Source organism: Oryza sativa, chromosome 10, assembly GCF_034140825.1.
Source record: "Oryza sativa Japonica Group chromosome 10, ASM3414082v1".
Classification (NCBI taxonomy): Eukaryota; Viridiplantae; Streptophyta; class Magnoliopsida; order Poales; family Poaceae; genus Oryza; species Oryza sativa.
Genome location: NC_089044.1, coordinates 998,627 through 1,024,953, shown reverse-complemented (window position 1 = coordinate 1,024,953; position 26,327 = coordinate 998,627). Strand labels below are relative to the sequence as shown.

At 40.9% G+C, this 26,327-nt stretch overlaps 3 protein-coding genes and 2 long non-coding RNA genes across 5 annotated transcripts; 4 read left to right on the top strand and 1 right to left on the bottom strand.

Moving 5' to 3' along the window:
• The first annotated feature begins 1,713 nt into the window (after positions 1–1,713).
• Positions 1,714–5,189, top strand: LOC9272635 (uncharacterized). Its single transcript, XR_010736867.1, has 4 exons — positions 1,714–2,210; positions 2,282–2,386; positions 2,504–4,020; positions 4,577–5,189. It is a non-coding gene; the product is annotated as an uncharacterized lncRNA (long non-coding RNA).
• A 1,286-nt stretch (positions 5,190–6,475) lies between these two features.
• Positions 6,476–11,718, top strand: LOC4347985 (U1 small nuclear ribonucleoprotein 70 kDa). The gene is made up of 11 exons (XM_015758798.3): positions 6,476–6,661; positions 6,762–6,876; positions 7,037–7,116; positions 7,830–7,905; positions 7,987–8,051; positions 8,151–8,213; positions 9,842–9,923; positions 10,027–10,189; positions 10,578–10,643; positions 10,719–11,313; positions 11,413–11,718. The coding sequence occupies exons 1-10, from the start codon at positions 6,560–6,562 to the stop codon at positions 11,296–11,298; spliced, it is 1,392 nt and encodes a 463-aa protein (XP_015614284.1). The 5' UTR covers positions 6,476–6,559; the 3' UTR covers positions 11,299–11,313; positions 11,413–11,718.
• A 2,003-nt stretch (positions 11,719–13,721) lies between these two features.
• On the bottom strand, positions 13,722–15,171 carry LOC9267522 (peamaclein). The gene is made up of 4 exons (XM_015758510.3): positions 15,047–15,171; positions 14,832–14,873; positions 14,665–14,695; positions 13,722–14,073 (listed from the first exon to the last, which is right to left on the bottom strand). Exons 1-4 carry the CDS (start codon positions 15,104–15,106, stop codon positions 13,892–13,894), a joined length of 315 nt encoding a protein of 104 aa, XP_015613996.1. The 5' UTR covers positions 15,107–15,171; the 3' UTR covers positions 13,722–13,891.
• Positions 15,172–16,474: 1,303 nt separating this feature from the next.
• LOC4347984 (barley B recombinant-like protein C) lies at positions 16,475–19,296 on the top strand. The gene is made up of 4 exons (NM_001422969.1): positions 16,475–16,827; positions 17,401–17,441; positions 17,985–18,254; positions 18,436–19,296. Exons 1-4 carry the CDS (start codon positions 16,727–16,729, stop codon positions 19,053–19,055), a joined length of 1,032 nt encoding a protein of 343 aa, NP_001409898.1. The 5' UTR covers positions 16,475–16,726; the 3' UTR covers positions 19,056–19,296.
• A 1,888-nt stretch (positions 19,297–21,184) lies between these two features.
• Positions 21,185–22,066, top strand: LOC107279161 (uncharacterized). The gene is made up of 5 exons (XR_001540504.3): positions 21,185–21,326; positions 21,399–21,466; positions 21,541–21,652; positions 21,747–21,843; positions 21,927–22,066. It is a non-coding gene; the product is annotated as an uncharacterized lncRNA (long non-coding RNA).
• Positions 22,067–26,327: the final 4,261 nt, after the last annotated feature.

Genomic DNA, 26,327 nt, shown 5'->3' with positions numbered 1-26,327 from the left:
GTTTTCTCTTATCTTTCAGGCCTCAAGTGACAAATCAGAGCAGCAATCATGCTTTCTTGTGGCTTTTATCTCCACCGATCTCACGGCAATCTATCGACATGTACATTTGTATTTTGTAGTTGGATAAAAAAAAGTAGCAATAGTTGCCATCTTTTTCTCTAGGAAAAACTGATTTGTTTATATGCTTTTTCAGTTTATGTTAGAGGAAATGGTTAGTTGAGCTTGTCTCCTGTACTGAATGTGCTTGGGGTTAACTGAGCTTTCAGTCCGTAAGCATGGTAACAGACTCTTCATTGAGTTAAGTAGTCCAATAATTATTTTTTATAAAGCATTTCAGTCAGAGTAGAAACATTTATGGTTTTTCTCTACTGCCTGCATCTGGTATTTTTTGGTAATTAGCTGGCATCACGTACTTATATATATAGTCATATGGGCATCAAGCATGTTTGTGGGCTAATATAAGCTGCTCTAGGCAGAGTAGAAACATTTATATTTTACATTCCTAAGGTGACTGCAATTATCTATTTTCGTGACAGCAATAAATGGTATGTCATTTGTTAGGAAGACAAATACGTACTGATTAATTCAGAATTAATCATCAGTTGGGAAGGATAAATATTAGCTACACATATAGATTCAGAGCTAACATCAATGACCATGTTATGTTTCTCAGTCATTCACTATCTCAATAGATGAATAGACGCAAGTAAAATAACTTTTAACCAATTTTAGGTCATCTATATAGCTATTTGCCATTGTACAGAAGATGCGCAGTTGAATCAAATATACAATTTATAGATCGATGTTGCATATCATATTTTCTGGTATTTGTGCAAATGGCCATATTTAGATCATATTCGATGTGTGTTGAACTGTAGATGTTGGTCCTGATAAAAGATACCATTTTTCTTTAGTTTAATCTATACTGGTAAGCCTTCCAAAGTTTAGTATAGTACACTGCTATTAATCTTCTGGTAATGGGTAAATTACCTTTGACCAGTACATGGTCGAGATTGAATATTTCCTGGTTGTTCCTTATGCTGAAATTGAATGAGCAATACCTGAATATTACCTTTTTATGTGTATTGTTTTGCTGAAACTGAACGTGAATCAATTATTGCGATTTTTTGACAGTATGTCAATCCCATTTTAGGAAGTTTAGGAACAATATGATCCAAACTGAAATTCAATTCACCTCAGTTGCACTATATGATGAGTTTTCTGTACACATCCAAATAGAAAACAATATGCATATGTTTTGTTCCAAAATACATCTCCCAAATTACTTTCCGAACATGTCATTACATGTAATTCCAGCATATATGTTAAAAGAAAGGAGCATTTTATTAATTGCTGCGTATTATGTAGGTGACTCGGAAATATGATCTTTTTAAACAAAAAAATGTGCTCTAGCTTTTATTGATATTACGCAATGAATTAGGTTTTCAAAAGGAGTATATGATTGCACTTGTAGTATGTTAGCCTTAATTTTTTTAGTTAAAGACGTGCAATGCACGATTATAATACGTTTACTAGTCTACCCTATTGTTCAACAAATAGTTTTTACTCATTCATCATGTGACATATCCAATGATCGGAAATCATCTGACGACGTTGATCCAACGGCTCTCCACCTCCCTCCCGATCCGATCCAGATCGGATCGCCTCCCCTCCCTCCGGCAAAATCACCGCGCCCTCCCTCCTCTTTCTATCGCTCCTGGCCATCCGCCTCGCCTTTCGCCGCCCCTCCTCCCATCACATTGGTCTGCACCGCCGCATCCGCACCGCCTAGCCCCGCCGCCACCGAGGACGCGGAAACCGCACCTCCCTCCCACGCCTCCCCCTCCAGACCCGAAGCGGTGGCAGCTCGCGGCGTCAACCATCGTGCTTGACGACACCCCCACCCCTCCGAAGCGGCGGCCACCGTCGGTAGCTGCCGACCGGTCCACCTCCGTGGTGGCCGATACGCCCCGGTAGCCGTTCTGTGACAGCTTGGTATAATGAAGAATTAGAAAGGATTCAGTTCTCTCCTTTCTGTTCTATTCTTTCAGCAATGGTTCAGGTTAACAAAAATATTTCGCTCGAGTTAAACAAGAAAGGTCAGTTTTTATCCTTCCAGTTCTCCTTTTGTCTTGAATGTTCTTGAAGAAGCTATGAGTGGAACAGTTACAGCGAGACCGCTCCCTGTTGGATCATCAGCAAGAGGAAAGGTTCTGCCACTACCAGTTTTATTATCTTGTTTATAATGGGATGGCTACCACATATATTTTTCTATTTATAGGTTGACAAGCAATGTGCTCTTTTTTATGGTGTAACTATAAGCGAAGAACAAGCTCGGTCAGGCATTGTAATCAGAGTAACCTCAGCCGCACAAAGTAAATTTAAGGTATGAGGTTAATTCTTCCTTCGGTTGCTCTGGAATTGAAGCTTTTATCTTCTGCATCTCTTTTGAATTTTGGGATATTATTTATAATTCTCTCATTCGCTAAATATTTCTCTACAGCTACTTTTCTTCGAACAAGAAATTGATGGAGGTTATTGACTAGGTCTGCATGGAGGTTATTGACTAGGTCTGCAGGTACTTTTGAGTTTCATGGTTGATGTGTTCTGTAGCTTTGTAATCATTTGCCATGGATTACCACATGCCAATCTTTAATGTTTTTTTATGAATGAATAGTGGAAGCACTGAAGGAATCTCAAAAGGAAATTGAATTTGTCATCACCATCACAAATCTAATTTTCAATAGAAACTCAAAGATGTAGATGTGCTAAAACAAATGCGACCATTAGCTTGTCACCTCCAAACCAACTAATCCTGACCTCCTGTCATCAACTGACAAGTGACAACCCTCCTCCCTGTAACAATCATGAAAAGAGTTGTGCCTGTGCAAAGTTTGAGTTCCAGCTGAACTTGGCAAACTTGAGCTTTTTGAACTGTAAGAAATTTTATCGTGTCTAAATACTGCAATTGCAGAGCCATGACGAAGGATTCACATGTGCTTTTTAAGTATATATATTCTTGTGCTTTCTAAATTATGAAATGGAATATATTGTTCTTTTGTGAAATTTGATTTATCCCATAAAAATGTCTGTCCTCACATACGGATTGGTTATTTACTATTGGGAAAGAAGTGTTTGGTGCTTTGCATCCAACAGCCATATGAGGCTCAGTCACATGGTATGAAGTCATCAGATACCTCTTCTCTTCGTAATATTGATCTTTCAAAATATCATTTCAGGATCACGTCAATTTTTTCACCATTGATCTTGGCTTAGTATGAACTGGACAGACCCGCACGCTCTTCCATTGATCAGGAATGTACATAAGTGCATAATATATAGTATTTAACAGACATTGTGGCTAATGGATGATGATATAAATACCATTATATGCATTTTAACAAAAAACCATTCTTTGAAAGCTTTTTAATGGAAGTTCTAAAAGGTTTTAATTCATGTTTATTGTTTATTGATGGAGAGAACAATTTCTATCCTCTTAAGTAGATGGCTCAGGACTTGGTTTCCAATGTCACTTGAAAATGATACTGCAAGCTAATCAAATCAAGTTTTGTTATATTGCAGGAAGCTAGCATTATCCAGGCTAATCAAATCAAGTTTTGTCATCAAGCAATTTTGTTATCGATGGTTGGAATGTATTACGCCAATGTGTTAGAGACAACTAATTTTTGGTTTGCTGCCTGAAATGCTAACATATTGTTCGATGCATTCATGATAGTCTGGGGACAAAAGGAAAAGTTTATTAGAGCTTTAGGGGTCAAAATAGGACATGTGATACTTGGTTGTTCATAAACAGCTAACCCAGCATTAATCCACTGATGGTCTGCTTGCTGAATTTATTTCTGAAGTAATTAGCAATCTTTGTTTAATCCTGAATGATTTGTATTCCCTTGTTTTTCATGGTATCACAATAGATTGGAACAGGCTAATCTTCTGCTCAAGAAAACACCATTGTTGGAGATGATGACAATTGTCCTCCACTGCTCCTGACCATTCAAACAGGCATGTATTTTCATTTGCCGATGGGTACATATTATTGTGTTATGCATTTTAGCTACTTGATTAAAATATCCAGTGATTTTACAGGAATGTGCTTTTGAATTACCCTATCTTTAATATAATTAATTTAAGCGGTACGCTAACTGATTTACACGATCACATGAATGGCAGACTGTCAGAGTTCATCGCTTCAATGTTGTTTGGTGATGTGAGAGCTGAGATTATTGTTTCCTTACTAGCATATAAATTTATTCCTGTACAAGAATAGCTGGTATTTCAAACATATGGTTATTTTTGCATTTTGCTTGTCATTCCCTCTTTTCTATCTCCCATTTTCCATAAATGCATGACCCAACGTTCCAAAGTACAGTTGCTAACAGAGCATCATTGCTTGCTTCCAGAACCAATCTAGCGGACGGATCTTACCAACCCAATGCAGACTAATGTTGCCCTCGATTTCTTTAAATATCTTTGAAATTGATGTTTTTTCTGGACTATTGCCATTGCAGAGGAATTCAAATGCAGCACCACTGATCTGTACTCATTTCTCTTGACATAGTTTTTCGCCATTAAGAGGAGCTGCTTCAAGAGAGATGACCTCTGCTTTTGAGTTATACGGTGCTTCCAATTAATAGTGATTACCAAGCAACAAATTTGTGGGGAAAAAAGAAATATAAAACAACTGCATTTCTCTGTTACTTATGGTCATATTTATCTGTTTAAAAAGCAAATAGCATTATTGATCATCACTGATCTGGTATATCAATTTGTGGTGTACCATAAGCTAGCATGATTTGCTTCAAAAGTTTAGCAAAACAAGTTAAGCTTGGAAGCCACTCATTAACAAAAGAAGCTGGTTGTTTCTATTTAGCAGGCTGACAGGAACATGCTCCATTTCATGGTTTTGCTAAATGAAGTGCAGTTGTCAAGAGAAATCAGTGCAGAATGGCAAGGTAGGATGCGATTATTCGATCAGTGCAGAGCCAATGGAAGCAAGGCTGGGGCATAATCTCTTCTAACTGTTTTTCCATTCTTTCCCCTTTCGATTGTAAACTCATGGTTGACACATATATGTACAGTTCAGATTTATAAGTTGCAGCTATGCCTTTAATGGATGAAAGTGGGCATATATGTAATTTTGAGATGGTTTTAAAGTGAGTGATTTATTTTCTTGTGCTTGGTACAAACTAACAATATGCATGTAAGAAAGGTTTAGGATAGGGTAGATTTACTCCAAAGCTGCTTGCAGCAGATAAGTTTACACTACAATATTTAGCCGACAGGTTCATGGGCAAGTGTTTGTGAGTTTTTTGGTCCAATTTTTCTAAAATAATAGGCCAAGTCTTTTATTCTTAGATGAAAAACAGGCTTTCCCTATTGTCTTCTGAGGTTTAGCTTAAAAAAGCCCACGAGTTCATGAAAAGGTAGTTGTCAGAACTGAGAGGTATATAGCCTTCCTTGGCTTGCTAGCCTTCAACCTATCGTTAGGCAGTAAAATGGAACGATGGCCAGTTCTATATATTATGGCTCTGCTGTGCTTATACCATTTGTTATTGGAGCATTTCATCCCTAGGTCTATAGCAGCGCTCCTCTTCATATCCTCATTCCCATGTGCTCATGAGGTATGTGCGTCGATTTGCATCCAAATAATATCAATGATGGACGTTTGGTAACTAAATGTTAATTCTTAATTACCACAACTAAAATATATGCCGTTTAATTGCAATCAGGTTGTCCAATAAACTTGAAGAAGATATAGGTAAATGGAAGCCTGATGATATCATGCAGGTAAATAAAGGCCTGATAAGATCAAATCAAGTAGGAATTTGTATTTTTTTTACCAAAGATTAAATCAAGTGGGAATCTCGTTTTTTTTCCCTTAAAGTGCTTATATGCTAATAGGGTAGATTTAAGAGGACGTCACGGGCCCAATCAGGCATGCGAAAAATCACGCGTGAGGGTGTTGCGGGCCCAATCGCAGAGGAGCACAGAGGCGTATGTGGAAAATGAACTCAGGCGCAGGTCTGCAAGCGGCAAGGGGCACGTAAAAAGGTGCATGCCTAATTACTTCGTACGCGTATGATTTAATAGAAACATAAAATTAAAACCTATTCCAATACAGATGATGTACCAAAATTCTAACGAAAACATCTTCAATTTTTATAATAGTAGAGAAGGGATTTGCATCATCAAATATCGCCGTAGCGTTAGCACGGGCATTTTACTATTTATAAAAAATGTGACACACGATTATAGCCCCCGTGATTCAATAGCGGCAGCAAAGATCCCTGCAACGCTCAGGCAGCAAAAGCATACACTAAGTCACCGACGCATGGGCCCGTGCGAGAGGGCGCTGACGTGTGGGCCCCACATAAAATTCTTCCGTCTCGGCTTCCCCCTCTTTTTACTTCTCTCTCTCCTCCCCTAATATCCCGAGAGAGAGAAAGAGAGATCCCCCAACGCTTCGCGAATCGCAAATCCCTCTCGCTTCTCTCTCTCTCTCTCTCCTCGCGCCGCCGCCGCCACCGCCGGCGCCGCGGCCATGGGCGACTACGGCAGCGGGATGATGCGGGGGAACCCGGACGGCGGCGGGATGCAGTCCCGCACCAAGGGCCAGCGCGTCAACGTGCAGCAGCTCAAGCTGGTAAGCCCCCACCCCCCCCCTAAACCCTAGCTGCTATAACCCTAGCTCCTCTCCGGATCCGCCTCGATCTGAGATCTCTCTCCATGGCTCGCGACCACAGATGGGGCAGGGACACCCGACGGGCCTCACCCCCAACCTGCTCAAGCTCTTCGAGCCCCGCCCGCCGCTCGACTTCAAGCCGCCCGTCGAGAAGCGCAAGTTGCCGGCCTACACTGGTATATTCCCTCACCCGCCTCATCTTCTATTCTATCTGTTCGGTTCTAGGGGGATTATGAATATATTTTTTTCTTTTAATTTTGTCTGTTAGATTTATTTTGTGGATGAGTTGCTTCCTGATGGATGGACTCACTCTTGTTGTTGATTGGTTGGTTGCAGGGATGGCGCAGTTCGTGTCGCAGTTTGCGGAGCCCGGTGACCCTGAGTACGCGCCACCCGTCCCCACATGCGAGACCAAGGTATACTGATACTGCTGCAAATTTGTTTTCTGTATCAATTTTAACTCGTTTGAAGCGCAATCGTTAGTGTTGCATTTTGTTTTATGTCTCCGTAGTGCAAGATGTTCCTACTTCTTATGTTGTCGTGACCATGTCGTATTTATGCCAATGGTATACTTTTCGTGTGGCCATAACCATATTGCATAGTTTCCACAACCATATAGTTGCTTTTTTCAATCGACAAAATCAATTATTTGTAATGGTGTCAGAACGCTTGCTGGTCTCTGAACAATCAGGATTTCTTAAGACTGTTAGTATTAGTATGTGAGCTTCTATGACTACACCTGCTGGAAAGTCACTCACAATTTGACTGTTTGAGCATTGTTCCACTATAGTCAGCACAGGAAAATTAGGTCCAATAAGTTCTACCTGAAATTGCGAGGTAAGAGTTGGAGTCAAATGTTCCCACCTCTGAGATGAATATTTCCACTTTCACCACATGAAAACTCTCTCAAAATAAGACATGTGTAGCTGTCCAAACATTTGTTTGCCAAAATTCTTCTTCTGGTAATTGTATGTGACTATGTCAAATACGCAGCTTTTTGTTGGCACTACTGGCTTTACTCTTTTTTTTTCCATGTCTGTTATTGTTTCTAGATCTACTGTATTATTCGTGCCTATTGTCATTTCATCATTCCAGGTCATGACTTGGTGATTATGTTTTATTTACGCAGGCTGAAAAGAAGGATAGGATCCGCAAAAGTAAGCTTGACCAAGGTGCGGCTAAGGTGGCTGAAGAGCTTCAGAAATGTAAGTTCTTTCTTAGCTGCTCTTCCCTTTGTATCATATGATAGATACTGATAACATCATTGGTGTGGTTTCTTAATGTAGATGACCCACAGAGTGACCCCAATGCCACTGGAGATCCATACAAAACACTCTTTGTTGCAAGACTTGTAAGTTTTTTTGTTGCATCATTCACAAATTATTTTGAACTACATAGTTGGTATTATTTTTGTATGTTACTTCCTATTGACTCCAGCAAACGTTTACAGAACTATGAGACGTCTGAGCATAGGGTCAAGCGGGAGTTTGAAGCTTATGGGCCTATTAAAAGGGTAAGTACATGTGGTAAATTCCAGTGCAGGTGGACTTATTCCTCTTTGGTAAGGTGTTTGGTTGTTCTAATTCATCTACAAAAACATGTTTTAAGAAAAAGCTGGTTCACTGCCATTATATATTGCTTACTTGGAATTTCACAACAAGGTGCTAAAGGATGAAAGGGATATCTTCTATCTCTCTCCGATTTTCAATGGGCAGAATTGTCTGTAGTATTTGTTTCTAAATCAAACAAAATGCTGTGAAGTCTTCTTTTTTGTAAAGAACAAAAATAAGTTATTCTGTCAAGTCTTTTTTTTTGCAGCAAACAAAAATAACTTCTTGTTTTTGTCAAACAGTATTCATAGCACTCTCATTTTCAAGTTGGGCAATACATTCACTGTTTTGTGTGTAAGCATGCATTTGCTGTTTGCTTCTCAATAATGATGTTGGTTGCATTTTGCTAAACCAAGGAGAAAATAACCAAATAATCTTCTCAAATTATTTAAATAACACTTTTATCTTGTATTGACATGTATTGGTTTGGGTGGTTCGGACAGTCTTTTCTTTGTTATCCATTTCTAAACATGTGGGCTCTGTTGATGTACTTAGTGGATAAGTAATATAGAGCTCCAGCAGAAATTATGTCTTCTGGTAATTTTTGTTAGACATATTATCTGAGTTACTGTTGAGCAATTTAATGTGCGAATGGTTGGTACAACCATTAGAAGACTAAAAAATCCTGGGAAATACAAATACACACAAGCAGGTATTTTTACTGCATGCAGCCTTGATGTTTTTTTTTCTTAGAACATCTTTTCCCTTTTACTCTCGGAAAAGATCAAACCATTTGCTTCTGCAGTAGGCACAATGTATCATTTGTTTTCCCATTCTATGAACTTGCTTCTCGTGTGTATTAACTGGAGCAAACAAGCTTGAAGAATGTTGGCGATGGCACAAGTAAGCTTAGATCACTTTATGCTTTTAAAAGCAGCTTATCTGCAGGCATGGGGTTTCTACATTCTGGGATTTATTAGGTTGCTGGTGAGTACAGTGTTTATGTTACTTTCCCTGAGCTGTTAAAGCTAGTTCTGCTTTCAAGTGCTGCTTCTCTTGGAGGAAACAACAGCAAAATATAATGCAAATGACATCTCAACTTTTAGAGTTGAAGATGGCTCCATTTTCTGATGCGTAACAGCGTAAGGAATAGACATCACTGACTTGCTATTTGTCACCTCCATTTATGTAACCGTTGTCTATTTTGATGGTCTTACCGACGAAGGCTGAACGAACTATATGCAATGGAGAGGGTAAATGGGTATTGTATTTAGTCCACCACCATCTTCTTTTCTTAATCTAGTAAATTCCCTGGTAAGGGGGTATCACTGTATTTCCCACAAACGCCAATCAGCCAGACTGCTTTTTGCCTCCAACTGTGTTGATCTGTGCTGGATTTCACTCCTCGTAATGAAGGATCTACATATGCAAGGTTAGCACGGCTGTTTTAGGCTTTATGCCTGTCTGTCGTGCAGCATAGAATATATGCTAAAACAAACAAACAATTGTAATGACAACCGGCAACATTCTTAAGTTCAGTGCATATTTCTTTTTGGAAAGACCTTAATGGGTACATTTGAGCTTTTTGCAGGTACGGCTTGTGACCGACAAGGAAACAAATAAACCTAGAGGATATGCATTCATCGAGTATATGCACACCCGGGACATGAAAAGTAAAGCTTCTGGTTTAGCATATCTCCTCTATACAGTCCAATTTGGCGTCATCACTGATGAAGTGCTGTCTTACATTTTCTCTGCTAATATGTGTTCTCGCAGATGCTTACAAGCAAGCAGATGGGAGAAAAGTGGACAATAGGAGGGTGCTAGTTGATGTGGAGCGTGGTAGAACTGTTCCAAATTGGCGTCCCAGGAGATTGGGTGGTGGACTTGGATCAAGCAGAATTGGTGGTGAAAATGCTGAACAGAAGCTCTCCACTAGGTATATTTATTATTTTTCCATTTTATTGTATGAAGGAAGCAAATACTTTTGTATGATCTAAGGCAACAAGAAGTGATGTGAGCACTAAAAATTAACTGATCATAAATGCTTTATGCGCTCTTGGATATGTTCCTTTGATACCATTTTTCTCTTTTTGCCCCTTACTGTATGTTGAGCTTCATTACTAATATTATCAGAGGTGATTTTATACCTTTTCGGTATATTGAAGTTTGATATTGTTATGTAAGGACATTGACTCCAATAGGTGCATATTTTTTTAGTGCAGTGAAGATTTTGGGTGCTTATTTGGGTATAGCTATTGTTCCTCATATATTTAAGTATCCATGTAATTGATGCTGAACACATGCATGTTTTTTTTTATGTTCAGGGATCAGCAGCACGCTGGACGCCCAAGATCGGAGGAGCCTAGGAGAGATGAGCGTCGTGCAGATAGGTATATCTTATCAAATAAATGGAATTCCTGCATTAACATCTAATTGTGGTGCTTATTACTCATGATTTGATGCAGGGACCGCGAGAAGTCTCGTGAAAGGCCACGGGAAAGAGATCGTGATGAGAGAACTCGTGAACGATCCCATGACCGTACTCGCGAGCGTGATTCAAAAGAAGATAGACACCACCATAGGGATCGGGACAGGACTCGGGACAGGGAACGAGGAAGGGACCGGGAGAGAGATCATGGTCGTGACCGTGACCGTGAGCGTGATCGTCGTGATAGAGATAGGGACAGGGATCGTGGTCGGGATTATGAGAGAGACCGTGACCGTGGTCATGATCGCCATCGTGAGAGAGGCAGGGACCGTGAGAGAGATTACGAGCGTGCAAGTCATGAACGGGACCGTGGTCACATGCATGAGAGAGATGCTGAATTTGCCAACGGTGAGCCAAAACATGATCAGGAATATGGCTATAACTATGAGCAACACAAAAGCCATGATGCTTATGAGACGGAGCGCTCAAAGCGACATGAGCATGAGTACTATCAGATGCAACCTAACAACACAGAACCTGAAGGCCCTGAAGAGGGCGAGGCATATGATGAAGGTGACTACCAGTATCACCAAGCTGCTGATGAGCACAATAACTGAAATTTGATTGCTGCAGTAAGTTTTTGTTGGCATCACAGTTTTCTTTACTAGTACTGTAATTATTCCCCTAATAATGTTAATGATGATCTCTGTCAAATCCTTGCACCATTTCAGCTGCTTGAACGGTTGTTCTAGGTGCTCGTCATTGTTGCCAAAAGAGGCAGAAGCATGTTTACTTGTTGCCTGGCGCTTGAGCTCTGCCGCTTTGCAAGGCTGGATATGTAATACCGGTGTTACTGTCTGTTGTTCCTTTTGTGGTTTGGGAGTTAAGATGTTTTTGCACTTCCCTGCTTTTGTATTGTATGAGACGCTAGAACTTGTTTTGGATTCATCTTTTGCTTCAGTACTCTGTTCAGAAAGGTTTTGTAATTCGAGCACATGAACTACAGTTATTTCGTATGGAATTCCAATATTGAAGTATCTTTTGTTAACTAGTTTTAGGTTCCTCTTGACATGTCTGTTGCATTGGGATGCAACATAATGTAATCCCGCTTTACCATGGCTGAATGTGGAAGAATATCCGCCGTAGGAAATAGAGATTTCTGGATCATCAACATTTTGGCAATTCGTGTTGAGATATTGGTTTTAGAAAATAATTCAACCTTCTGATGTTGCCTGTAGATGATGATGATGCATGATTTATGGAACAAAACAAATGCGTCACTTGCTATTAAGATAGTTACTCCCTTCATCCTAAAATATAAGCATATTTAGATATGAATCTGGACACTGCCAAAAGTTGTTACATTTTGGGAGGTTTTTTTTTAAAGAAAAAGATAAGTGGCTTCAAGAATCCGTGGTATTTTCAAAATGATGCTAGATGGTACATGAAAAATAGGTATGTACTAATATTAGTTGATATGTGATTGAATATATGTTACATCATAGAAATTGAAATGTGAATGAATATATGTTACTCCCTCCTTCACTAAATATAGCAACCTAGGAGGGGTAACCTAGAAGATGTGACCCCTCCTAGGTTGATGTATGTAGGTTGTTATATTTTGGAACGGAGGGAGCGCATCATAGAAATCATATATGTATATATTTAAATAATGTGGAGATATTGATATGTGAATGAATATATGTTACATCATATAAATCATATATGTATATGTTTAAATAATGTGGAGATGATGATTTGACATCGCTTATATATTAAGATCTAAAAATACAACAAAATCATAAATGATATATCATGTTTGTATGAGATTTAAAATAATTAGATAATAATTGTCAGTGAGTGATGATGTGATATATTTATATGTGATTTAAAATATTGTAGATAATAATTGTTAGTGTGTGACGATGTGATATTTTTTACATGTTGAGCTTTAGAAAATAATAGGTACTAACTATATATAAAAAGTAAAGTACAGATATAACGCAACAAAATGGATACATCATGAATTCATTTGGTTGTAACTCTTTGAGCAAAGGCCGGGATTCTATTTCATTATTAAAAAAAAACATCATGAATTCATGATGACAGATAAATCAAAACTTATTTATCTACTCTAGAGTTCTAAAGAGCAATCGTGATCTACTCCTAATTAACGTTATCTACTTGTCTGTTTCATTATCTTCGGGTTCAGGGGCACTTGGATGTGCCTTTGTTTGTTCTTCATGATTCATGTTGTTGTAGCATGGGCTCTCCTCCTTGTTGACTGATGGAATGGAACACACAAGCTTTTCTTCGCAGCAGAGGTTGCAAAATATGAGCTGCAGGATGGGCTATAAATTTGTATTTGATAAAATAAACGGTCTGTAGTAAATGATTGTTTAAAGATATAGGAAAAATAAAGATAGATCGATGTAAGAGCATCTCTAGTGATCGATACATGGATTGACGTACTGATGCATACGAGGAGCTAGAGACAACGACTCTCAATTTTGAGTCACAAAGTCGGCCATCGTTCTCATCTCTCTAAATGGAGTTTTTATTTCAAAATGGGCCATACAAGTTTAAAACACACAGTTAAATGAGTTGGTGAGATATGTGGGATTTTTTCTATTTTTAAGTTGGGCCCATGCTATTGTTCTTTCAGGAATTAGAAGTCATCTTAGGTCTTCATCGATTGCTTATATTCCCTAATAAGCCAAAATAGCTTATTAGGAAATAAAAAATTAATTTATAGATAAAACTTTTATATATGTGTTTTAACGACTTAAAAGTCAATGCAGAAAAAAAACACGTTAAAAATATTTTTAAATCAACTTCAAAATTAAGTTTAAAATTTAAAATTTTGACTTTTGTTTTGGTTTATTAGAGCAACCAATGTGGCTGCATGAATCGGTTCATCACTGGAGATGCTCTAACGTGCCATCCCCTATTCCCCTGTATCATTTCTTTTCTCTTCTATCCCCAGTTCACAGACACTTCACATTCAAAATGGCATGGAAAATCCATGTCAACCAATATATTGCCTTATAATGCCAAAATATGGATAACTTTTATTAAGTTGAACTACTCTTCTCCAACAATACAAATGACAACACAAGTAGTATATATGAATCTAAGCTTCAGGAAGCATTGTATTTCAGATGGTACATTCCAAGCTTTCATGGATGGATCGATTGTTCATAGTTGATTTCAGGGGCACTTTGGTTTGCCTTCCTGGGTTTTCATGTTGTTGTAGCAAGGGCATTCTTCCTTGTTCCCGTATGTACCGGATGGAACACACAGGCACCTCTCGCAGCAGTAGTTGCAGTATGTCATGCACACCGTCGTGTGAGATGTGGCCGAGCAACGGTAGCTGCATTTCCCTGGGCACTCTACACATAGCACAAAGAGAAACACAATGTAAATCTAATTAGGGGTAGTTACTTCTTGACATTTTGTTAAAAAAGAAAGATTTCTTGAACACACAAGAAAATTACACGTGTTAAGGCATTTCAAAACGACAGAAACATTTTTTAGCTAACATATTTCAAAGTCTTGTACATATTTTATTTTCTAATTTTCCAAATGAGATTATAATATTTGTACATCCAAGACCAAAAGAAAGATGGTGTCCTTTTGTTTTACTGTGCTAGATTAAATTATTAATCGGAGCCCGAACAACCATCTAAATAAGTACTCATTAGCTACATGTATACATTGGTTTCTTAGTTTTTTTTACATTTGAGATAATTTTTTTTTTTGGTCTTGGTTACAAAAGAAACGCATAAGACTTTTGGATGCAAGGAGGAAGTATTCACTTGACTCGTGTTAGATTTATAATTCGAGCCTATACATATGCTACTCATAGATATTATAGGTGATTTGACCATGTTTCATCGTGCGCCCCTACTTTTAACTAATTGTTGTGTTTTTAATAAGAAAAGACCAGATTTAGTTTGGAGGGTAGCGGATATAATCATTACCATTTTTGGTGAGCGAGCCTTCACCACCAAACTGCAACACAAAGTTCATAATCAATCAAGTGGAAAGGAGGAGAAAAATTGAATGCAAACAAATGAAGGATTCTGTTTGTACCGCTATTTCCTAGTGTTCGAACAAAAGAATAATACTAGTGTGATATGAAATTTACCAAATGGTATACTGCTTCATTCTTCTGCCCAGACACCTCAACCTGAAGAACAAAACGAGGGCATCCTTTGTGATGAAAATAAACAGAAACCATATTGTTTTGGAACACCAAATAAACAAACTAAACAATATTGTCTGAAGTTTAATGGTTTGGTAACAGCGGTTGTTAGAAGACAAATAAAATAAATTATTTTGTAAAGGAAAAAAATACATTACCACAAATGTCACTGCGACTAAGAAGAAAATAATGGAGAGGGAGCGTGATGCTGGATCCATTACTCCTTCTCGCACAACAGCAGATTATTCTTGGAGATAACTTTGTTGGTGGCCGACGAATATATATAGTATATTACAATTAATTTTGCATTTATAGACGAAATAGATGTGAGATATCTTTGGATCATATCGAAACGCCCACGCATTAATTAGATAGATTGTGAACGGAATTATCTGGGAGATTTTATCATAATTGTACATTGATTGTAACTTAATATACAAATCTGGCTGGAGTAAAATCAACGATTGCCAGACATGTTGATATTTTTACGAAGGCAAATTTTGCTACGGAACACTTCGACTTCGTGGTTTTAGCTGTACAACACCACCCGAACTCAATTTTGGAGGAAAACACTCCATAAACGTGGTAATTTACCGATGGACATCGCGCCGATTAGAATGATAATTTCCGGTTTAAGAGGAGAGAAAAATCGTGTGAAATGTCAAAAATGCCTTTAGGCCCACACGTCAACTCTCCTATCTCTCTTCTCTTCTCTCTCTATCTTCATTCCATAACGCCGCTATGCTGCCCGTCGTCTTCATCATTGTCCAGCCCTCTCTCGGCGGGAGTGGAGGGGGCAGGGAGGTGGAAGGCGGTGGCAGGTGTGTCGACGGAGGAGGCTGCGACGAGGAAGCGCTGGGCAAGCGGTGGCGAAGCCGGGGTGGTTATGGTGGCGAAGCGGCACGGGGTTCGAGCTCATCGCGGCGGAGGAGATGGTGAGGACGGCGGGAGCGGCCGCCGCGGGAGTGGCCGCCGCGGGAGCGGCGGAGGACGGAGAGGACGTAGCAGCCGGAGCCCTCGCGTGCGACGGCGGCGGCGAAGTCAGTCCCCTCCTCGAGGGGGACGCAGCGCACACGGCAGGGGCCCACCCGATTGGAACAAAAGTGAGTTCGGATGGTGTCCCACGGCTAAAACCACGAAGTCAAAGTGTCCTGTAGCAAAATTTGCCTTTTACAAACGTAAGCGCTCACACTCAAGACTCAACCCAATGAACACGTATCCCTATGAGCGTACCCCAAATACTGGATTTTTTGAATAGACGAAGTCATCACAAGTGTCTCGCTGTTAAGTGTCAATGGGTACGTCACCTAGCTGTAAATACAAGCACCATTGAAGTCTATAACTTAAACCCGGATGGACAAGTTTCACCAAAAAGAACCTAACCAATTGAGCTACTATCACTTCGCACCCATGTCGAAAAATTGACCCTAGCTACTCCATTCATCTATAAAAGACTAAAATACTGATTTTTAGCTTAAGAATTTGTCACGCGAATACTGTATTGTAGGGTGGGGTTCACTGGACGTTGGAAAAAGTACGAATTACCCCCACTGAACTATCATGGTCGAATGAATTACTCCATTGAACCCGAAAACCAGACATTGCTCACTTTAAACTTCCAATCCCAGACGAATTACCCCCTCGATCTAATCCAGAGCGGTTTTGTCCTACGTGGCGTACGCGTGGCAATCCAGTCATAATTTTATTTTTTAAAATGGTGGGACCTACATGTCATACCCATCTTCCTCTATTTCTCTCTCTTGGTCGGTCAGTGGGCCGCGGCGCACATGGCGGCACGCATGGCATAGCGCGAGGACGGGCGATGGGCAGCGGCGCACATGGCGGTGGTCGACATGCACGGCGGCTCGTGGGGAGGAGGGGATGGGGAAGGGGGAGTGGAGGTGGAAGGGGAAGGGAGGAAATGGAGGTGGAAGGGGAGGTCGGTGCACACGGCGGCGGCCGGAGGTGGGGGCCACCTCGTCTACCCCTCCTCCGATCTCCCTTCCATTCTCCTTCATTCCCGCCTCCATCTCCTCCCATCCCCCTTCCCCCCCTTTGTCGTTGTTGCATGGATGACACTTGCTGTTGTGGCGTTGGTGGCCGCTGCGGGCGAGGAGGTAGCCACATGAACGGGACCATGCTGGTGCTCGGTCGGCCTCCGCCTCCGCCACCGGCCGCCCGGGCGAGCTCTTCCTCGGCCGCTCAGCGAGCTCCGCCTCTGCCTCCACCGCCGTCTGCGCGCGCGTGCGAGAGAGAGGTATGACGGGTGGGTCTAGGGAGGTTTTTCTTTTTGCCGACTGGAATGACACGTTGGCGCCACGTGTGCAACCTCAAATCAAAACCGCTCAAAACAGTGTTGACGAGGGTAATTCGTCCGACATTAAAAGTTTAGGGTAAGCAATGTCTGATATTTAGGTTCAGGGGGTAATTCGGTTGACCGCGATAGTTCAGGGGTAATTTGTAATTTTTCCTTTTTATTAATACTACTTTATCGTTTTTTTTCTCGTTTTAGGCATCAACATGGTAGTGCGTACATAAGTGGGCCAGACAGGCGTAAGCTAGGCCGTGCTCATGCTTAGGCCCATGTGGTGGCTTGGCTAAGCTGGGTTGGGCCCGACCCACCTATACATCCCTCCTAGCTTTTATTATATATCAAGAAAAAGTAAATAAAAGGAGGAAAAAATCGTTGCGGATATTTCCCCGTCTCATCGTCCCCTATGCGAGGCTTCCTCCCACTTCTCCTCCGCCCCCCGCCCGATCTACATCCATTCCTCCCTCCGCCAATCGCACATCACCGGCGGGCGGCGGCTTTGCTCCTCCCCGCCGCAACTCGGTGAGCACGCATTCTCACTTTCTCTCTTTTTTTTCTTAATTTCTTTTCCCTTCTCGAATGAACCCTAGGTAAGCTTCTTCTCTTCTAGATCTGGATCATCCGGATCTGGAACCTTAATTTTCCTCAACCCTTGATACTAATAACATCTTTTTGTTTGTTTGATTCTTTGTTCCAAAAAATAAAAAAGTTTTGGGGGGATGTTCGGCGTTAGATCCGCACTTGTGCATTGCGGCCCTTGTTCGAATTCGGCTGGTGATTTGTAGGATTCGGCGGCGGCGAGATGAACGACGACGCCAGCATGAGCAGCATGGGCCTGAGGGGTTGGGGGGCCTTCTATGAGCCGCCGGCGAGGAACCTCGGCCTGCAGCTCATGTCGTCGGTGCCCGCCGACCGTGACACCAAGCATCTGCTCTCTGCTACCCCCTTCCTGCATCATCACCAGCATCAGCAGTATGTCCCGCACCACCACCATCAGCCCCATCACCCGCGTGACTGCGGCACCAATGCCAATGCCAATGGCAATGGCAATGGTGGTGCTATGCCTCCTCCTCCTGCTGCCACGGAGGCTCCCCCTTCAAATGCCGATGAACTTCGTGCACAATGACATGTGGATGCACATGCAACAACAACATCATCATCATCCCCGCGAGCCCTAGGTTCTTCACACTCTGTCCGTTGGCCATGGTGGACACATTGCGCATCATGACCACCCAGTTGGCTATGGGATGATGCCTGCTACGCATACTCTGCGGATGTTGCAGCACCAACCAGAGCCTCAACCGCAACTGCAACACCCACCATCACCTCCACACCCAAAAGAGGAATGCATTTCCCCGCCATTGATGGAGGAAAATGTGCCAGTTAAGCCACCACCTCCCAAGAAGAGGCAGCAGGGCAGGCAACCCAAGGTACTAAGGCCTAAGAAGCCCAAGAAGCCTGCTGCTCCATGTGAGGATGGTGCACCACCCAGTGCGCCAGCACCGCGGAGAAGGGGTCCCAGGAAGAATATAGGGATGGTGATTAATGGTATTGATTTGGACCTCTCAAGGATACCGACGCGCATTTGTTCCTGCACGGGCGCACCGCAACAGCGCTATCGGTGGGGTGCTGGTGGTTGGCAATCTGCGTGTTGCACAACCACCGTCTCAACATACCCACTGCCAATGAGTATGAAGCCCCGTGGTGCACGAATCGCAGGTAGGAAGATGAGCCATGGTGCGTTCAAGAAAGTCCTTGAGAAGCTTGCTAGCGAAGGCTACAATCTTAATAATCCGATTGACCTGAAGACCTTCTGGGCGAAGCATGGAACAAACAAGTTTGTTACCATAAGATAAGGTAAGAGACTAAAATAAATTCTAAATTTGTTGGCTTTGTAGGTTCCTCTGCTGCTGTTTGGTCTCAGTAATTGTCTGTATGTACTCTAGATGACAAACTGCAGAATCATTTTAGGTGTAGGTTTTAGCCATGTCCTGTCCCTTTTGCAGTAGTTTACATGCCTCATCTGTGACCTGGGTGCTGACCTGTATGGTGGCTATCTGCATGTATCTTTATCATTGTCTTCACAAGTAGCAATGTAATGCGACAGTCTCTAATTTAGGTGGCAAAGTTAATCATTTGAGTGTTTCTCATTGTGCTTAAATCATATGTTATACAATGTTTCACTGCAATGTTTGGATGTTTTACAGAGCACAATATAGTTGGTATCTAATGAAGTAGAGATGTTATATGTTTCATGTTGTGTTCTGTACGCATGTGAAATTTATATAGCCTATATGTACAATTTGTCCATTCTTTTATTGTACTGATCTTTGCATGCATGATGCATGTGGGCATAAATTCAGTACACAATCTGTATTGCTTAACCAAGTGTCGTTAATGTTGTGAATGGTAGCAAGTTTTTTCCAATTTCATTTAATGTGCTCAAATCTCCCAGTCTCTTTTCCAAAGTCCCTTGGAATCAAGAATTTTTAGAATGAATGCTGGGGACTTTCTTCTGCCACTAGTCTAATGTAACATGCCTTTGGTGCCCCCTTATACATAGATGGAACTTCTCTGTCTTAATGAATAATACGCAGATCTCTTGCGTGTTCTAAAAAATACATTGATGGAACTCTGACCATTGAAGACAAATCCTTGATGTTCATTGATGAATCCTTTTGTATAGTACTCCATGTGTTATTTTCTGCACTTCTTTTGTAAGCATTCCTTGTCAAGTAATCGAAGTCCTACTTCAATCAGTAAACAACAGTCAAAATATTTCAATTATATACTAGTGATTTTTGATTTGTTATTTTTTTTTGGGGATAAGGAAATTTACCTGTCTACAGTTTTATCATATTGTGCTTCCTCATTATGCTGCAAGATTTTAAGCTGTCTGCATAAATCTTGTAATCCTGAACTGTTGCAAAAGAAAAAAAAACTGAAATGTCACATGTTATGCATTCAAATTGTTGATCCTATCTACTAGGGGGATTTAACTCCAGTCCATAGCTTTGTAGTTGTCAAGGCTAATTACATTAGTATGCATATTTATTTATTTTTAGTTTCTAGATTACAGGGAAAGTGGTGCCATTTGAATAAACGATGTTACTCCTATTCAACAATTTTCTTTTCTGAACTATAATAAGTACTGTAATTTTAGAGTGGGTTTCACTAGTTCTCTTTAGCCATCGAATCAGTAATACTCCCTCCTCGTTTTCTATCCACATTAATGAATTAGTCTTTTAACCTCGTGTTTAATCTGACGTTGACTATATAATTTTCCACATCATATCTAAATAAAATATTAGACAAACCCATACAACGGATTGTCTAGTTAGCCATTTCAAATAGATTACATCAATTAATGCTTTGATCCTAGAGATGACTTCTATCTGTATAGTAGATGGTATTAAGCTGTATATCGGAAAACATTGAGCAGCGCGGTAGGGGCGGCCGCTGGGTGATGCCACGTCGGAGTGCTACAGTGCGCGCACGGTAGAATTTTGCCAAAAAGTCCTCCGATTTGTGCGTAATTCGATCTAGCTCCTTCCCAAACAGTACCTCTGAGGTGTTATTTTACGTGGATTCCCTTAGGAAATATGGATATTGCATGTGAAGAAGAGAAAAATCACGGATTAGGGCTACGCTCTAAAATGCGGAAGCCGAGTGGCTTTTTCGCAAAAGGACACCCACTAACCCTAACCACCCCCAAACCCTAGCCGCCATGGCCTGCTCCCACTCCCACTCCCTCTCCCCCACTGCTGCCTCTGCCTCCCCTCACGCTGTCCCCGTCACCAGCGCCGCCGCCTCCACCTCCCCCTCGCGCCGCCGTCGCGTCACCGCCGAGTGCCCCCTCTGCCTCCCAATCATGCTACCACCTCCGCCTCCCGCCATCCCCATCGCCGAACGCCTCTGCCTCGCTCCGCCGCTTCCGCCGTCGCCGAGCACTGCCGCAGCACCGTCCTCCACTGCCGCTGCCATCGCCGAGCGCTGCCACTGCGTCCTTCGGCGCCATCGCTGACGGCTGCTGCTCCGCCCTCCGTTGCCGCTGCCATCGAAGAAACGGCAGTGGTGACAGAACCGACATCAAGGAAGGCGGTGGCTGCAGCGAGAAGAGGAGAGCCGTACGTTGCCAGGCTCTCGAGCTTGCCCCTCATCACCGATCTGTCCTTCGCTCAACCTCGCTGTCGTTGCAGGCTCCAAACCTAGATGGCGGTACAAATCCAGTGGAGCTTTTGGCCGCTTGCTGCGCGTCACCTCTTAGGTCGGTCCCTCTTTCCCTCAGGTTGTTGTCTTCGTTTATACCCATCTATTTTTTGCTGTCCATCGCCTCTGCAGGGAAGAAGAACATGAGGTGAGAGTGAGGGCGTTCCAAATGGAGGAGTGCGGTGTCCCCTAGTGATAGCCTGTACCCACGGATCCGCCATCCCCACACGTCGACTCATCCACGGTATATCTTGATTCACATGTATATTGTCTGCTTTTTGTGGAGTGAAACTGAAATTTGATAGCCCTGTATCTGTCCCTTCTTGGAATGACTTCAGTGATTGCTGTGTTGTGGCTCTATTGGCAATGGTTAGAAGACAGTGCTGGCTGTGACAACAAAAGGTGAAACTAAAGAGATTGAAAAGATAAAACGGTGTCAGTGCTCTGCTCTATTCCTTCCTTTTTTTTTTCTTTCTTTTTTTTGGCTAAAATTGGTTGGTTGGTTTTCTCCTTGGCAGGTTTTTTTTCGAAGGAGACCATCATGGAGGAAAGAAGAGAGGGTGGAGTTGCAAACATGAACCATATATATACCTTTTGTCATGCTTGATTAATTTGCTCCCAGATGAAAGTAACTCATTGCTGCACAACTCCTTGAATTGAGGGTTCCGATTCTAGAACACAACATCCTCTGCAGATTTTTTACTGGAAGGTGTTCCTTTTGTGCTTCTTAAACTGAAGGTGAGTTCACTGTGTGATTTACTGGAAGGGTTTCGATTTTGTTTAATGTTCACTGTGTGAGGAAAGTATCTTCAAGTACTCCTAGCTCTCGATACATCAAAATCTTACTTATTGTTGTAACTGAGATTATTTTCTTACTTTGGTTGTTTCTTGGTTTCAATTATATGTACAAACAGTACCTTGGTGAATATGCACTTGAATGACTTCAACCCTTCCTTTAGCCCACTGTAGAGATTTGTGTTTTATACTCTCTTTGAAAGACTATTCTTGTGGCCCTTGATATTTTTTGGGAACTTAATTTTTCCTCCAGTTTATTGGCGTGGTCTAGGTATCCTATAGTTGCATCATTTTGCTATGGACTTTACTGTTTAAGGGGCACACTTGTCAGAATTAGCCTTTCGATCTTTCATGTTATCTCCGAGTTAATTTAAGATCAGAACAATAAAATCGATAAAATAATGGGAGCTGACTAGATTTTATGATTGGGTGATACGGAAAGTTGATTGTATTTTGTGGACAATTTGGTTTGTATGGATGGATGGTCGTGCCTTTTCTTTCTGTGCCTTTGCCCTCTTGCGAGATGCCAGAGTGATGAATAAATAAAAACTGAACTGTTGATTTTGTTAGGTATGTTTATATCATTTTTGGTATTTTTACATGATTGTGTGCCAATGTTTGGAATAGGACAATGCTTTGTTTTCTCAAGACTAACGAGCTGTTTTCTCAGATTGATTGCAACAGAGCATGCTGCAACGGCTACCATATACAGTACTCCATGGTTGGTGCCATAAAAGGGCAAAAAAAAAAGCCATATCAGTAGATGACTCGTACTATAAATGAGTTGATCTAGCTAGACTGCATGCACAATCGAAGAGCCAGATACATGGACCAAGATTTTTTAATTATATCTAGATGGGTTGATTAATCATATGCTCGTCCGATCTATTTAACTAGATACGTGCTGAAATTATGGTTATAAAAGAAACTGCGCAGTGCAGTTTATGATAGTACTTATCTTCCATAGCTATTTAAAATGAGTAAAGCATGTTTATTATCTTAGCTTTTCAGTTCTGATTTTGGCGCTATCTTTTCTTCTTCATGTATTCTAATTCCCATTTCTCCTTTGGTTGGGAACTCCGTGATGTGATACAGGCTTTGGTATTACATTTTTATTATGTTGCTTTAACTATAGATTGATAATTGAACTTTGAGATTCATCCGCATTGCAAATATCACTTTGGTATTACTGTTCTTACTCTGATTAAGTTTGCAAAATGATGATTCTCATTGTATGCTGTGCAGGAGCTATCCAAGGAAAAAGAATAAATAAGATCCTATCGTCTTCAACGTGATGCTATCATCCTTGGTCATCAGGAAAAACTCAGAAGACCATGGACCGCTCCTGCCACTCATAGTAAGAAACATGATCATAAATCTAGTCTAATATTTGTTCTGTAAACCTAAATTTTTGTTTTACTCTATAATATCAACAAATTTAGTCGACAAAAAAACAATACGAAGAGATCATGCTTAATTTTATAAATGGCTGACCTCGGGAAAAAAATGTTGTGAGGATTGGAGAAAAATTGTTGCACATTAATCTTCCTTCATGAGAAAAATTATAGTATTAATGAATTTGCCCACCCATCTTGCTTACAAGATGATATATTTTACGATTGGTGTAGGGTCATATGCGTTATCACTTTTTCTCAATTTTATGCTAAATGTTTTTTTCATATGATCAGAGATAAATTGTGGCACTGTCATTATAGGATATATACATTTCAATGTTAATTCTACACAGCAATATTTATTGTTTCAAAGATAGTCTATCAAATTAGCGCTACACTTTGCTATGATTCCACTGTTTTGTTCACCACGTTGAATACAAAACAGTGCAGGTCAGGGGTCTTCTTTGTGAAAAGAGTTTATTCAAACAGCCTAATTGGGTTACAGTTCTTCGATGGAATTCATGAAGGCACATATGAATGGGGTACAAAATTTATCTAAATGCTCCAAAACATTGTAGGATCGAACACAAGTAACCAAGCCTCCAAAACTTTTTTCAAAACGTTTTTTGTCAAAATCAACGCATCAAGAACACGATCATGCAAAGCAAATCCAAGAGCAAAAGAAGACTCCAACTTTTTAGATTTTTCAATCTCAGATTCCAATTTCTTGCAATTAACAGAATAGACATCTTGCAAAGCATTAATTTCAGAAAATAAAACTTTACAAGATTTGCAGTCATCATCATTAGGAATCAAATATTTTAATCTATCAATTCAGCATTTAGAATCTCAATAGTGTGATCCTTCTCATCAAGCATATTAGAACATGTTTGAAGTTTTTTAGCAAATTTGAAAGCAGCATATTCTAATTGATCATAACTAAGCTTTTCTTCACTATTACTATCAGATTCATCAACATCAGAACTTGCATTACGAGCAATAAAAGCTAGATCAACAACTTGCTTACCTTTGCTCTCATCTTCATCCTCCGATTCATCAAAAGTTCTTATTAATTCTTGGATTAGCCACTGCATGCAATTCTTCTTCTTCTCCTTCGTGATCTTCTTCTTGTCAACTTCATTCTCCAAAACTCTACCATCATCTTCCTTCTTGCCTCTCCCAAGCTTAGGACATCGTGAACGAAAGTGATCCGTAGAACCACATTCAAAACAACGATTTGGTCCACCTCTTTTCCTGTACCTAACATTAGCCACAGCTCGAGAAAGTTTGTTAGTAACCAAAACCAAGTCCTCCTCGAACTGTTCGAGTTACTCATCGGACATGGCATTAATCAAAGCAAGAACAGTAGAATTTGATGAAGAAGCACCAACATCCAAAGAAGTCGAGGAAGAAACCAAAGCACTAGAATTAGAATCAATTTTACGAGAAAGAATATTCATCTCATGTGTTTTCAGTTTTGTGTAAAGTGAATCCAAAATCAAAGTAGACATATCGACAGACTCCTGAATTGATGTAAATTTCATCTCCCAAATAGACATGTCAAGACCATTCAAAAAGTGACGAGAAACTTCAGATTGAGAGTAATTTTTGTCATAAGCAGAATCAACCGATCTAAGATCACTCAAAATTTTGTTGAATCTAGAAAGATAGTCATCCAAAGCTTCTCCAGGTTTCATCTCAAACTTAATGTACTCCTTTTTAAAAAGATCACGACGAAGTTCTTTAATATTTGAAGTTTCTTGATGAAAATTTTTCAAAGCGTTCCAAATCTCATGAGCAGTTTGAAAATGTGAAGCACGATCAAAATCCGAACGAGAAATCCCACTCAATAAAATATTGCGAGCTTTTGCAATTTTGTTCAAATTCAGTTTTTAAAGCAGCAGTACTGATTTGATCCGGAATCACATAAGGATTAGAAACTTTCCTCCAAATATCAAGATCCTCAGCCTGAATATAAGATTGCATCTTACTACACCAATAAGGAAAATCCGTTCCATCGAAAACATGGGGCTTAGTTGTAAACTTATTAGCTATGGCAAAAACTTTAGATCGGTTAAAATCCAAAGAAGAAAACGAGGCTCTGATACCACTTGCAGGATCGAACACAAGTAACCAAGCCTACCAGATGGGGGTGAATGGTAAGGAAAACCAAAAACCCAAAAACTTTTAGCGGAAATAAAAGTTACCCTCAAATCGATGGAAATCTCGACGTAGTCCTGTCGCCGCCGGTCGGACCGCTCGCACGCCGCCGGTTAGATCGCCTCCCTGCCGCCTGAACCCGAAGAAACACAAATCGAAGAACTCTCAAAGTAGATGACAACTTTATTGCTTCTCTCTGTGTTTACAAAGTGCACCAACAGCACTCCTTACAAAAATCTCGACTAAACTCGAAACCCTAACTAAACTAGAAACTCAATTGCTATGAAAAGCTATACAGGAAGCCTCACGCTTCCTCTCTATTTATACCGTAAAAATCCCCTACTCAAAGTAGGTGTCAAATTAGGTGTAGAGCTTCTATTTCCAACAGGATTCAATTCCTCAATTTCCTTTTCTCCAAAACCACAGCCGTACCAGCCATGGAAAATCCTGCTCCGGATCGGACGCCTCCGTACCGATCCTTCGCCAGCTCGCACTCGGTCTCCTGGCCGCCTGGGCCGACTCGGCCTGCCATCCAACCGAGCCACTGCTGCTCCTCCCAGTCCAAGCCAC

What these genes read in the sequence shown, in the direction of transcription:
- LOC4347985 (XM_015758798.3), top strand. Translation starts at nt 6,560, where the DNA reads ATGGGCGACTACGGCAGCGGGATGATGCGGGGGAACCCGGACGGCGGC. An exon ending in ACGTGCAGCAGCTCAAGCTG is followed by an intron (nt 6,662 to 6,761) that starts GTAAGCCCCCAC and finishes TCGCGACCACAG; the next exon opens with ATGGGGCAGGGACACCCGAC. An exon ending in GAACAGAAGCTCTCCACTAG is followed by an intron (nt 10,190 to 10,577) that starts GTATATTTATTA and finishes TTTTATGTTCAG; the next exon opens with GGATCAGCAGCACGCTGGAC.
- LOC9267522 (XM_015758510.3), bottom strand. Translation starts at nt 15,106, where the DNA reads ATGGATCCAGCATCACGCTCCCTCTCCATTATTTTCTTCTTAGTCGCA. An exon ending in ATGAAGCAGTATACCATTTG is followed by an intron (nt 14,696 to 14,831) that starts GTAAATTTCATA and finishes TTTGTGTTGCAG; the next exon opens with TTTGGTGGTGAAGGCTCGCT. An exon ending in AGGCTCGCTCACCAAAAATG is followed by an intron (nt 14,074 to 14,664) that starts GTAATGATTATA and finishes TGCTATGTGTAG; the next exon opens with AGTGCCCAGGGAAATGCAGC.
- LOC4347984 (NM_001422969.1), top strand. Translation starts at nt 16,727, where the DNA reads ATGGCGGTGGTCGACATGCACGGCGGCTCGTGGGGAGGAGGGGATGGG. An exon ending in CATAAGTGGGCCAGACAGGC is followed by an intron (nt 17,442 to 17,984) that starts GTAAGCTAGGCC and finishes GGTGATTTGTAG; the next exon opens with GATTCGGCGGCGGCGAGATG. An exon ending in CAATGGCAATGGCAATGGTG is followed by an intron (nt 18,255 to 18,435) that starts GTGCTATGCCTC and finishes ATGACCACCCAG; the next exon opens with TTGGCTATGGGATGATGCCT.